Genomic DNA, 14,524 nt, shown 5'->3' on the forward strand with positions numbered 1-14,524 from the left:
GATGCATCTGTGGATGCATGACAAGGTGCGGTTAGCCTTCCTGACTGCGTCCCACATTGGTGGCCCATGTTCATTTTGGCCTCAGTAATGACTCCAAGATCCTTTTCTGCCTCTGCACTGATGAGAAGGGAGTTCCCCAGCCTGTAGGTATGCTGCTGGTTCTTCCTTCCCAGGTGCAGCACCTTGCACTTGTCAGTGTTGAAACGCATCCTGTTCTCATCTGCCCACTCCTGTAACCTGTCCAGATCTAGTTGCAGCCTATCACTCTCCTTTAGCATGCCCACTTCTTCCCACATCTTAGTGTCATCTACGAATTTGAACAAGGTGCTTTTCACCCCCTCGTCCAAGTCACTGATGACAATGTTGAACAGTGCGGGCCCAAGGACTGAGCCCTGGGGGACCCCACTGCCCACATCCCTCCAGCTCAAAAATGACCAATCCACCACCACTCTCTGGGTGCAGCCCACCAGCCAATTGGTGACCCATCTGACTGTGTAGACATTGACACCACGGTCGCCTAATTTTTTAATGAGAATGGGGTAAGAGACAGTGTTGAAGGCCTTCCTAAAGTCCAGAAATACTACGTCTCCCGTGACACCTGCATCCATGGATTTTATGACCTGGTCATAGAAGGCCACCAGGTTGGTCTGACAGGACCTGCCTCTAATGAACCCATGTTGGTTGCCCCTAAGCATAATCTTCCCTGCTGGTCCCTCCCAGATGTGCTCCTCTATAATTTTCACAAAGAGCTTCCCCAAGATCTAGGTAAGACTAACTGGCCTATGGTTTCCTGGGTCCTCCTTCCTCCCTTTTTTGAAAATGGGGACCACATTGGCCCTTTTCCAGTCCTCTGGCACCTTGCCAGAGCACTATGAGTGCTTGTAAAGCTGTGCCAGGGGTCCCGCAATGACCTCTGCTAATTCCCTCAGCACTCTGGGGTGGAGATCATCAGGACCTGCTGATCTGAACACGTCTAGTTCCACCAGAAGTTCCCTGACTAGGTCCTTACAGACCCTGGGCCTGGCTGCACCTCTCTTGTGTCCGTCTAGGATTCCGGTGGGGGGGATGACCCAGTCCCTGCTTAGAAAAATGGAGGCAAAATAATTGTTAAAGAAATTAGCTTCGTCATCTGGTGTGACCACCAGATTTCCTAGCATGTCCTGCAGCGGCCCCACATTGCCCAGTACCTTCTTCTTAGCCCCTATATATTTCAAAAAGGACTTCTTGTTATCTTTGATCCAGGTCACTAGTCCCAGTTCCATCTCCGCTTTAGCCTTCCTAGCAGCCCCCCTACAATCTCGAGCAATGGAGGTATAATCCTCCTTGGTGATGGTCCCCCCCGCCCTTCCATTGGGTATACGCTCCTTTTTAGCTTTGAGACTGTCCTGGATGCTTTTGGTGAGCCATGGGGGCTTTTGTGTACTCTTGCCCTCTTTGATCCACGTTGGGATTGTCACCCTTTGGGCTTGGAGGATCGTCTCCTTAAGGAATGACCACTTAAGGAGTGGTCCAAGCATACCATTTTTTGGACAATTTAAGCCCTCTGGAAGCCTTTACAACTGGGCATTTAGATCATCCTAACCCTGGCTAGCTCAGTCTAAATGTAACGCACATATGTACCCTTTATGGCACAGACCAAATTTTAGACTTGTGTTTCACCCTTACCTCGTACATTGGGGTTTGGTTCATTATTTGGTAAATGTTAATGTCTTGAACTTCAGTAAAATCATAGTAATTAGGAATATAATTCCCACGGAATTTCAGCAAGAATTACATTTGTAAGAGTTAAATTCACCATTGAGTTGCAGGTACCCAGTGAAATTTACAGCCCTAAATTAAGCTCCAAGCATAGGAGCAAAGCATAGGAGTAATTAGATAGATTAAAAAAAAAAAAAGCATTACAAGAAGCCAGCATGGGGAGTGGGGAGATGCTTCAGTTAGTAGAAAAACCTTGGAATGAACGATTCCTAAACTCAGCCTCTGATAGGTATCGAACAGGGCTAGAGGAATGCCCCTTCATTTATTCATTATTCCATACCCAGAAGAGCTGAATCCTGTGTAAAATTTTTCTGGAAAAAATACAGGAATAAACTACATTGATGTAAGTTACAGCAGTGTCATTGTTGTCTGTCCACAGTTTATCCCAAGTTGTTTACTCAAGGCAAACAAGCTAATACCTGCTTCTGTGCCACCTAGGTTAAATACAGACAGTCAAAAAGCCTGTGGCTGAATTGATTCAATCTTTGTAGGTTAGTCTAAGCTGCAAAGATAGAACCAATAAGCAAGTGAACAGACATTCACTTCTGATGCCAGAAAAGCAGTCACGTGCCTGCAGTGGCCCAGGCCAGAAGCTTGGGAGCACTAGCACATGCATCCCTGCAAGGCTGGAGCGGACAGCTTTTGCACCCTGAGAGGGGGGAGAAGGGGAGTTGCATGGGAGGTGCAAAGGATCCTGGGATGGCAGGAGATTGTGAGTTAACTTGGATGTGGAAGGGATCTGGGATAGAAGTTCAATAAACTGATTTAACCTAAATCAGTTAAGTTTGATACTACATCCATCCAGGTTTATCTTAAACCAGCATTGGCTACTTTGAAAGTGGTTTGCGTGCACTGAACTTCTGTTGTGCTATAAATTTGAACCAGTTTACAATCACGCTGTTTTTTGTGTAACTTCTGTCCCTGGACGTAATGGCAAGTCATTGTAGTAGTGCTTACAGGATAGCTGTATGTCTATACACATACACTCTTAATCCTGGTGTAATTTATAGCAGTATGTAAAGTTAACATAAAGTATACTTGTATACACTTGTCATTTGTCCAGTCCCTAAGTCTCCCTTGTGAATTAGTTTCTGTAACTTAGTATGTGATGATGTAGTAGGTCTTTTAGCCCATGAATCAGGATTTTGTGTTGATAATAATGGCTGAATATGTACAGGCAGTTGCATTGGCTACATCAGAATAACCACTTTAAGGATGTCAGTATCAATACACCATTGAGACAACAGTGATAGTAAACATTTCCAAACGTGTCTTCTAATTTTTATGCTGGTTAGATGCCAACCTTAATGATACCTCTGTTGTCCTTTGTTCAAGTTATATAAAATCATACAGTTCCTGTGTACTGTGTGATAAGGGTTTTTGTCTGATTGCTTTGTTTTTTGCTCTGTAGCATTCAAGTGAAGCATAACTCATTTTCTTTGTGTGAATCAAAGAAGGAAAGTCCCCTTTCCCTTTGTGCATGAAATCTGTACCCAGATATATCCACTATGGCCCATCCAGATGGCAGAACACAGCAACATACTTTTTGTATTCTTTTTGTTTAATAATGTGACAATGCATGCTGTATCAAAAAGATCCATCTGGCTCACAGAGAAATCATGTAAGAACAGGGCTGCATAAATCTAATGATTTGAATAAGGCAGTTGTTTACTTTTTATAAACAAACTGCTGATTCTCATTTTCCCAGTGACTTTTTCACAGTGGCATGATTTCCATTCATGATGGTAAAGAGAGATCAGAATCACAGCTGATATGTCTTTTTTTTAAATACTGGGGAAAAAAGCCCCATGATACGTATTTGCTTTTCAAGTAGGAGGGAAGAAATGATTGCTGTAATCAGAGCAAATTCCCAAACTGGACCAAACCAGACCATAGCATGCCAATCTTAGCATCACAGAGATAGCGTCCACCTGGACTGTAGGGGAAGGAAAGGGAGGGGAGGGGGGGGAGTTCCACTGTGGGTTTTCCTGAATAAGAAGTGTAGTCTCAGATGAGTTGAGACCTAATTATGATCTTACTTCAACAAGAGTAAATCAGGAGAAATTCCAGTGAAATCCCATTTTAACCTGAAGCTTGCATCTCTGATGATCCTTAAAGTCTTTTCTAATCTTACAATTCTACGGGTATATGCACACACTACAGTTACTATGGAGTAATTCACCCCAGACTTTATTCTATAGTAAATTTATTACATATTAAATAGTAGACACATGGCCAGCTGTCCCAAGGTGGCTGCAGTAGCAACTATAGCACTTAGCCATTAAGCTCTAACATGCTTAGTGTGTGCTGAGCAAATAACTACTGTCAGATGACATAGATGAGGAGAGCAGACACATGCATAGTACACCACTGTAACACACTGGGAATATTTCTGCCCTTTTTGGGCATGTCTACATGTGCTTTCACGGCAAAGCATTAAACCCTGGCACATATCATGCCAGAATTTATTGTTCCTGGGTACTGTGTTTTCACATGTGCCCAGGACCACAGCACGTTGAGCAAGATCGGAGCAGCCTCAGTTGGCAGGGAGCACAGGGGTTCAGCTTGTCATCCTGGGGCTGCTCTAACCTAGCTCAGCACGCTGTGGAGGGGCTGGCTGGGGCACAAGCATGATCCAATGCAGAGCTAGTCAATAGTTTAAAAAAAAGAACATTACAGAAAACTAATATTTTTCCCCAAGTTTTTTGTTGTTGTTTTATTAGGCATAATGCATCCGTATCTAAAAATAAGCAATTAAACTATCAGTATTTCTCCTTTGATGGTGTTTTTCTTCTCCAGTTAATACAGGAATGAAATCATTTGTCAATTTTCCTTTTTGAGGGTATAAATAGACATTGTCTTTGGAGCAGAATCAGCTGTGACAGAATATGTCCCAGAAGAGCTGACCTACTTCATTGGTGCCTACAGACATCCCCTGAGGCCTGCACGGTTGGGCCCCTGCTGTTTCCAGGGCTTTAGGGGCCTGATCCTGTGGGACAACAGTTCTGGCGTCTGCCCTAAATCAGGGCGTGACTTCAAGACAAGGGTGTGCATCTGCAAGAACCAAGCGGGGAGATTTCCTGCCATGCAGAAACAGGGAATTTCTGGTGCACATTTCACACTGCTACCCCCCACATCTGCAAGCGGGCTATCTCCCTGCAGAATCCCTGGGAATGTCTGCCCAGGGTGAATGGAGAGCATAGGCAGCCTCAGGCAAACAGACTTCTGCTACAAAAAGGCAGCACAAACTATTACTACAAATTGTCATGGCCAAAATTTTGGGCATATGTGGCATGATAAAGGGCATGGATGTCATTTTGCTTGTGTTTTGTGACATCGTAAAAAATTTTATGGTAACCCAAAGGCCATGTCTGTTTTCAGCCTGATATTTTTTGTTGATTAATGGGAGAACAGAAGGTTCTTGGCTATTCTATTGCACTAATTGAGATTGAGTAAAGAACTATTACAGTAGCTGTTACCAAATGTGATCAATCTTTCTGTGACCTAACTGTTATTTTTCCATATCCAGATTACATTTTGTTGTGTATAGACCTGCCCTTATCTCTATCCTATTCACAGCAGTACCGACAATTAGAAAAAATATCGGCAACTGCGTGATGCATATATGAAAAACACTGGGAGGAATATTTACTGTCACTGTTAAAGTGGTTTTTTAAATAAATGAAGCTCAGAGAGCAGTTACTTTGCTTGTCACACAGCATTTAATGGTTAGTTATTTATCAGTCTAAATGAAAAGGAAATGAAAGACTGTTGATAATTTCCCATTTCAATATATATCGATTGTTTGTTTGCCCTGAACTATCCTGTCTTTTTCTGTCCAAAGGCAACTGTAGAAATAAGTGTTTCTGGAATTAGAACAAAACTGTACAGTGGTAGGGCAAAGCTGATGAAGTATGACTTGAATTCCAGCATAGTTAATCAAAAGCAAAGATTTCCAAAAATAACTTGGTAAGAGAGGTGGAATATAATCAGGAATATGCTGTTTTATCACCCATTGAAAGAGTAAGGAGGAACCACATCTGAATATTCATCTGACAAATTATGATTATAAAAATAGCAACCAACAACTCTGCAACAATTAGTCATTACAGTTTTCTAATATTGTTTTTATTCTAAAACACTGCCAGTCTTCTCAGTAGCCTCGAAAGTGGGGGAATGTAGCGCCTATTTTACAAGCAGGGGTCTAGGAGTTGGAGAGCTTATGTGACTTACCCAAAGCAACAGTGGGCCTGTCTATACAGTACAGTGGTGTGTCCTGGCAGCATAAAAGCCAAGTCCCATTGCCCACCGAAGTCTGCAAGCACACTTCCAACTGGGAAGTCATCAGTGAAGCTGCGGAGGGCTTGCCCCTCTGCACCTGCTGTTTAGTTCTTACTGTCGCCGGCAGAATTAGAGCCTATCAGTGGCTAGTTTTTGTTCCAGCTATAAGCTTTTTGTTGCTCTAGGTTAAATTCAGCATTGATGCCCATGCATTTGTCCCCTCCCGTTCCATTATATCCGCTGTTGAGTAACTGATTTAAAACACTATCTCCTGGATAAATGTTTTTCCTTCTCTTCCCTTTTTCTTTCCCTTGCTCCTTTCTATACCATTAACTGTGTTTTCTGTTTTACATCATTTTTTTTTGTTTTGTGAATATTTTCATGTTTTCTCTTTAAATAGCTTGCTTTTTTCATCCCTGTTTTGATTATTTTTCCTCTTCTTCCTTCTCTCCTCCCTTCCCCATCAATCCTTCCACCTTAATTGACAACTGCAGACCTTCCAGACTTTGAGATATTACCCCATATGTTTTCAGCCTCTCACACTCTTCCCTCATTTTCCTTAATCTCAGTTTCTGGGTCTCACATTCTCTCAACTCCATCATTCTCCTTCCTCTTATTCCTTTCTCCTTGTGGGCACACACACATTACCTTAATACCTACAGTATATTGTGTCAATACAATGACCTCTTTAATTCAAGTTCAGAAGCAGGGCAGAGGTGAACTGAGTGATGAGACAGGATGGACAGGGGTCTAGCACTGAGCACGGGGGGTTAATCAGTAGGAACAAGCAACTGAACAGTGGGTGTAGTCTGTCTGGAAGGGACACTCATCTGTGCATGGTGTCTCTGGTCAAAGCTAATTGAGTAAAGGAGAATCTCTTCTTCTTTGTGGAATCCACATGTATAAAGATACCTAAATGTCTTCATATGCCTCTATGAAGTGCATGTTCATAAAATAGCCTGTACCTTACATTGTTCAGACTGTTTCTCAGGGATATTGCATCTTCAATAGCATTTATGGATTTTTACATTTGAAAAATGTTGTATAGCTCAATTAATGTTGAGTTTAATTAATGGTTAACAAGTGATTCTATAATTCTGCTTTGAAGATACTAATTCATAGATTTTTAGGATGAAAGGGAGGATCACAATAATGATTTCTATCCTCTTGCATAACAAAGGCCTTAGAGATATTTGTGAGTAGTTTCTACCTCCATTCCAACTGGTTCATCCAGAGCATAGTTTTAGAAAGATATCCTACATTGATTTAAAGACCCCATGTAATGGAGAATTTACTGCATCCCCAGATAAGTTTTTCCAATGATTAATTATACTGACTGTTGGAAATTTGCATCTTGGTTCTAATCTAAATTTATCTAACTTCAGCATCCAGGACTGGACTTTATGCCCTTGCCCGCTAGATTAAAATGCTGTTTACACTAAGTAATCCTCCTACAGAGGTATTTAAAGGGCATGTCTACATGAGACATTTACTTCAGAGTAGATTAATTAACTTTGCAGTAAATGTCTCAGCATCTATACATGCAGAGCTATTAGGTTGGAGTAAATTAATAAACTCCACAGCAGAGCAGTACTTGTAAATACAAATATTATCCTGCTTTGGAGTTTTTTACGCTGCCGCAGTGCATGTGTAAACTCTGACCTGGCTGGCTGGGGCACAAAGATGCTTCAGTGCAGGAGCTGCTGCCAGTTAGCTCTGCACTGGAGCACCCTTGTGCCTCAGCCAGCCCCTCCATGGCACATGGAGCTGGGTCAGAGCAGCCCCAGGCTGGGAGGCTGACCCCTGAGGCCTCTTCCAGCTGGGGCTGCTCTGACCTGGCTCAACATGCTGCAGTTCTGGGTACACATGTAAATGCAGTGCCCGGGAGCAACTCCAGTGCAATAAGTGTTGGAATTTATTGTATCATATTACTATGCACATATAGATGTGCCCACAGCCTGTGATAAAGTGACCTCTTAACACCCTCTCTGATAGTCCAGAATGATTGACTTTCTCTAGTTTGCCATAGTAAGGCAAGCTTTCCAAACCTTGGACCATTCTTGTGGTCTCTTTTAAGCCTTGCTAATTCATCAACATCATGTTTTAAGCCATATCAGACCATGGACAGCAGAACCATATGCAGTTTTCCAGTAGCAGAGGCTTACTTTATAGTGTAGTAAGTCCACTTCCCTATGTCAGCTCAATAGAATCTATCTACCACTCTGCTTCTCCTGTGGAATACACATTTGGCTTTATTTGAATCTTCCTCAAATAAATTACTTGAATATAGAAGTGCTTTTCTTGAACAGGAAGAGTTATAATTCCATTGCATCTCCTCCTTAGATTCAGGTCTTCTGCTTGCCACCATTTCCCATGCATAGCTTTACTGCTTGACTCTTCCCCTTCTACAAGGGTGCTGATCACCAACATCATATTACTCGTTTTTGTCAGATCCCTGTATTCATCTCATACAGACGTGCATCTCCTCTTGCTGTATTTATTGTATCTCCTTTCTGCGTGGTTTTATAGGGAAACTATTTCATACCATTACTTCCATAGTGCCTTTGGAAATGGCATGTTTAAGAAATGCTTTGTAGGATTTCAGTAACATGATAGGTCCTTAGCAAGTTTGTGATTAGCAGGGATGCGGGCTTTGCATTTCCCATGGAAAAATGGAGTAAACCACGGATTTTACCTTTTACCAGAGGTAAACACATATTTCTCATTTTACAAGAGAAACCTGAAGATTTTACCATTTTGCAATGAGCTCCCTGCAGGCTGACAGCGTTCCAGCCTTCAGGGAGCTGGGAGGGAGTGAGAGGAATGGGTAACCACATGCATGTCTATGCACATGGCAGCCTGCAGAGCAACTCTAGCATGTAAGAGGGGGCAGAAGGAGCTGGGCAGGGCTGAGGATGCTGCCCATCCAGGTGGGGCTTGGGGGCCAGGGCTGCAATGCATGGCTGCAGGGCCCCAGCAGGGAGCAGGATGGGGCGGTGGGTGGATTGTCCAGGTGAGGGGGAAAAGGCAGCTCCCCACTGCTGCATGCACTCCTGGGGGGCAAGGGGGACCTGGGCCCCCCAGATCTGTACCTGGGCAGGTGCAGGCTGCAGGCTTGGGCTCCCACCCTGCTTCCCTCCCATGGAGCCTCTGGAGCCCAGTAGGCATGACCCAGCATTACTGGGGACCACAGGGCCATGTGGGGATCTGCTCGCCACTGCTCCCCACCCCCGTTGCCCTGCCAATGCACTTCCAGTGCCTGCTGCTGCTTTGAGGGGTGCAGCCCTGCATTGCTTCCCTCACTACAGCCACGCACACGGGAAGTGCATCACTGGGGCAGCAGGGGGGAGGGGGCAGCAGCATTCCTGGTTAGATTTTGTGATACAGACATCTTTTAATTATATAAATTTATATTACCTAACTCTATACAATTTCTATATGTATCATATCCCACAACTAAATTAAAATTCCATGTAGTAAGGTCCTGTTCTAAAATTTAGCAAAAGCAAATTTCATTTTTTTTTAGTTATGTCTGCACTTAAGCACCTGGGAGCTCTGTTTATCCTTTACCACCATTTTTTTAACTAAATTATGTGTACTTTTTCTAGAGTCTTGCATGCCAGAGTGTAATGAACTCAGTGAAAGTCTTACCATTGACTCTGATGGATTTGGATTAGGTCTGTATTGAGGTGTATCCAACCAGATACTTTCCTACCTGGAGGTACAGTCCAGGGTAATGCTCATAGGGAGTCAATTAGAAAATGCTCCCAGTTTCAACAGAAAGAACAGGAAATGCTGAACAAGAATACAAACGGTTGGGAGTGTGCGAAGGTAGGCAACAGACAAGCAGTTACCATTACTCTGTGCATCAGGGATAATATATAACACTTGGCTATGTATGACATGAGTGTGTCCCCCTCCCTCCCCCTCCTCCCCCAATTTATTTCTTGCCTCATTTTACTGATTGAATGCACTTGCCATGAAGTAGGTTCAGATAGGAACTGTTTCTTTTTGCAACACATCAGCTTTATATAGCACATGATTTTGGTGAGCAAAATTAGGCTCTTTCGTGTTTAACTCCTATTCAGCAGAAGCCACTTATATGATAATAGAACTGTCCAAGAAGCCCCATTATTTGTCAGATTGTAACAACTTCAGAAAGTAGACTTCAAATTCTGCAACAATGGGTTTGCCACTACCTTCAGATCTGTGCAGAAACCTGACTTTAGCTAGCCATATTACTAAATGTGGTCTCATACCAGTAATACAAAGAGGTCTGCATTACCTATAATTACATCAAATAAATTCCTCTTCTTAATAGTGTCTTTATAGGTAGTGCTGACATCTGCCTGATATGAAAATACAACAGGCACCATAGTAATACCAGCCTACAACCTATCAAAATATCTTGGGTTCTAGAGGTACCTGCTATTGTATGGATGATTTTCTACATCCAGGGAAGAATAGGTCATGAGCAGCAGCACCCCCCTCCCCTCTCACGCTCCTCAGTTTTGAAGCTATAGGGAGTATCAAGTCTTATCTAACATTCATGCTTGTGCCAGGGCCTCTGAGGTGGTAAGAGTCACTTGCTTTTTCCATCTTGCTAGCAGAGTCGAACAGTACATTTCCTCCCTTCTGCAGACCCATTGACAAAAGAGTAGGGGTGAGGATTTTTGAGACTTCCCTTCCCTCCTACTAAGGAAGCAATAAGGCTGTCAGTTGGTTTCTATTTCTATTCCTCCTGACAGACAGAAGGAATCAGACTGTTTCTGGGCAAACAAAAAGGCCTAAGAATCACTTGTGTGCTTCTTTGAACAGAATAGTCCGAAACCAGCTGTTTTGGAGCCATCCTGCCACTAACCAGTGCTCCTTGACTGAAATATTACCAGACTATTCCCAACTTAACTCTTCTGAGGAAACTGTCAGTCCAAGATTAAAATCTGGATAAGGAAGATACCGTGTATACACTGTAACATTTTAGGGGATTCTGGTGCAAGATTTGAAGGTTGTATGTTGATAAGACACTGCAGAGTTGCTGTGATTGTGCGCCTTATGGTAGAACGTTCTTGTTTGATCACATTGAGTCTCTCTTAGATAAGAGATGGTGACAGAAAAGGAGGACTGCTAAACTTGTTCTGTACTGAGAACCAAAACAGGGAATCAGGTTGAATCAAATTTTCATGTTATCAAGGGACTACAGGAGCAGCTGGAACACAGAGCTTTGTTAATGCTGTAAAAACAGTTGTGGTTTTCCTTGGTTCTGCTGAGTTATGTCACAGATAGTAAGTCACAGCCAGGTAATGCTTAGTGCCAAACTTTTAGGCTACTAAAGAGACTTAATTTAAGATATTTATTGAAAGAAACGTAGAGGAGCTTTTGTGCCACTTGAGCATGGCTTTCTGGCAATAAACTGATTATTTTACTCTGCGTTATATAGAGGCCCACAAAGAAAATGCCCCATTGCAGCTACTTATAGTTACTGCCTGTTTTAATTTTACTTCATTGTAGATAACTTGGCTCTTGGATCTAAGGTCTCTGGCTCATATGAGCGGGGCAGGTTTCTCACCTAATAAAGAGGCATTTTTTGATTTAAAGAAACAGATTTATTGTGTGGAGCAACAGTGTGTTTAAAAGGGCACTCTCAGGACTAGTGATGAACTGCTGAGAGATTTCCAAGCAACTAAACCAGCTGTGAGCTTCTAGGGTACTTCTCTATGCATGTTCCTCTTCAAGCATTATTAAAATAATTGGAACTGGAACTTTATACTGCTCATGTTATTTTAACAGAAGATGATTGTGCTGTTTTTTTTGGCATACAATTTCAGTAAGATTTCCTCTAGATTATAGGACAATTTACATAAAAGTTTAGCCACTGCTGCATCTGCATTGCTGATGTGTTCTTTGTTAGTGCAGGTGTCTAATATCCTTATACAAATGCACTTCTTTAGAATATGGGTGTGTGCTATACACCCATATTATTGAATTTATCTTGATTAATTATTTTTCTTAATGCAGTCAGTTTTGTAGTAATTGATTAGTTGTGGCAGTTCACTACCATCTGATAAAGCAGAGTTGGCTGTGCACTTGCCTGGTGTATATTCTGCTTTAATCTATATACTTTACAAAATCAGCATCATCCAAGTAAGATGAAAATGTCTAAAACCCATTAATATCTGTTGCAATTGATGTTCTTTAATTGTGGGATTTCTTAAGAGGTTTCAAGTTATAAACCTTATGACTAGGGACAGACACTCAAAAAGCCTGAGCCTGAATCTTTGCAGGTTAGTCTAACCTGGCTAGGCTAATTCAGTTTGTAACTACACAGACATCCCAGAAATGCAGGCACATGCCTGCAGTGGCTCAGGATAGAAGCCAGGGGGGAGGGCGGGGGGGAAGGTGCTAGAGCAGCCCTCCCTTCCCTTCCACAATACTGAGTTGAGGGGGGCATGGCCAGGCAGGAGGCTCTGATTAGAGAGGAGTTTTTCCCCCTCCTGACCAGTGCAGCAGGGAATTGATAACACAGTGTTTGTCACTCCTAACTCAGTGTTTATCAGCCCATTAAGAAAACAACAGAGGGACATTACCAGGTACCTGTTGAATCTGCTTTTGTCCTGTCTGCCACAGCATGGACTGTAGCCAGCATGTGGTCTGCTAGCTAATGATGAGAGGTGTCTGTGTAAGGCAAGGGGACAGGACAATCCCTGCTTAGCAGGGAGTGGGGAGGGAGGGGAAGCACGGAGATGCCTGCAGTCTATGCCGAGCTCCAGCTAGGGAGCAGATTGGAGGGGCTAGCCATGCTATGGAGAAGAGAGCTCCATCCAGCCCAGAGAGCATGCCAGGATGCTAGGGGAGTCTGGTTTAACTTAAACCAGCAAGGGGTCTGGGACAGACATTGCATAAATTGGTTTGAGCCAAATCAGTTCAGTCTGATACTACCAGGTTTATCTCAAACTGGTTTCAGCCATTTTTAAACTTATTTATGTGCACTGAACATCTATTCTGTTACAGGTTTAAACCAGATTCTGATCACTTAAACCAGTTTATGTGCAATGTCTGTCCCTAGCCTATAGGTCCCCCCTCCCTCAAGCCTTATTTTTGAGATTTCTTTATGCAGTCCAGAGGATAGGTGAAAGAAATCTGTTTCATTGTTCAGAATAGTCATGCCTTTCATTCACCCACAAATATGTGCTTGATTTCTACTTAGAAGGATTTTTTGGAGAGTTGGGGAAATCCTTACATTGTAGCAATTTTACTTTTAAGCAGGGTTTCTGCTTTTCTTTTTCAGCATTTTCATAAGCAGCTAAACTAATGAATATATAATTTTCTCTCCTTTCTGCTTGTCATGCCCTGCTAACATGGACATCTACAAAGGCTCAGGTTGGTGTTGCAATCTGTCTTCATCTTTATTGTTCTCATTTAGTAAAAAGGGACTTTGATGTTGTTCTCCATCAATCAGCATTCCCCCTCCTCTCCTTAAGGCCAGATCAGACCTAATTGCTGCATAAGTAAGGCTCATCTAGAAAGGCACCATATTCTTTTGTTACTCTTGAAGCTATCCTTCTGCTTCAGCAAAATTTGCTGTTTCAAAAACACAGAGCATTGATTTATTTATATCTGTTTAAATTCGCTATGCTTGCCTTGCTTTATGACTCAGAGAAAGCAGAAGCTACAGTATATAGAGATTCTAGTATCAGCAAAAAATCCACAAATGCTCATCGGATTCTCACTAATGATTTAGCTCTGTAGCTCAGACCTTCGCATGTTAGCAGCACGGTAACATTTTATTTTGGCATTGAGCAGGCTGGTGAGAATCGGGTAATATCACTATTTATTTATAGGGTCCAGAACCACCACATCTGACGAAGTATTTTTCTTGATTGTGAAATAACAAGCATAATGTAAAAATATGTAAAAACTGACCATTTGCAATGTCATTAGCATATACGCAGGTACATATATTACATGTTGCCATCCCAATGTTTTAGCATCGTTTTAAGATTAAATTGCCCGGTGTAGGTATAAAAATTGCAAGTAGTTCTGTTTCCTCTCGGATAGCTAAGGGCTTATCCTGCCAGGTGCCAAGTGCTGTCTGCTTGCCATTCAGCACTTTATAGAACAGGATTCAGAGTTCCAGTAAACCTGTAATGTTGTTTCTTTCTGTTTGTCTATCTTTTTGTTTGGAGTGTTATTAGGTGTTTAACAAATGTAAAAATCATTAGTATTTTCAGGCTCATCAGTGATCTGAAATAATACACTCAGATTAGGCTTTAGGGGACAACCAATAAGGACAGCAAAAGTGCATTGTGTTGACCTGAAGGAATTCTACTTTCTAATATAGCAGACCGTGAGAGGGCTGAGAACAGGTGTAATGAGAAGGTCATGCATTTGGGCAGCAGCACTACAGGAAAGGTGTCAGGTGCTTTCACTCTGCATTGCACCTAGTGGAGGGTTTACTGGCTTGAAGCCTGTTGTTCATGCTAGCACT

At 42.4% G+C, this 14,524-nt stretch overlaps 1 protein-coding gene across 1 annotated transcript in view; it reads left to right on the top strand.

Moving 5' to 3' along the window:
• THSD7B (thrombospondin type 1 domain containing 7B) overlaps positions 1–14,524 on the top strand; it is a 685,311-nt gene that overhangs the window by 560,856 nt on the left and 109,931 nt on the right. The window contains exon 16 of the mRNA XM_025197580.1: positions 13,411–13,416. Coding sequence (XP_025053365.1) covers positions 13,411–13,416 — 6 coding nt within the window. The remainder of the gene's footprint in view (positions 1–13,410; positions 13,417–14,524) is intronic.

Source organism: Alligator sinensis, unplaced genomic scaffold (assembly GCF_000455745.1).
Source record: "Alligator sinensis unplaced genomic scaffold, ASM45574v1 scaffold277_1, whole genome shotgun sequence".
NCBI lineage: Eukaryota > Metazoa > Chordata > Crocodylia > Alligatoridae > Alligator > Alligator sinensis.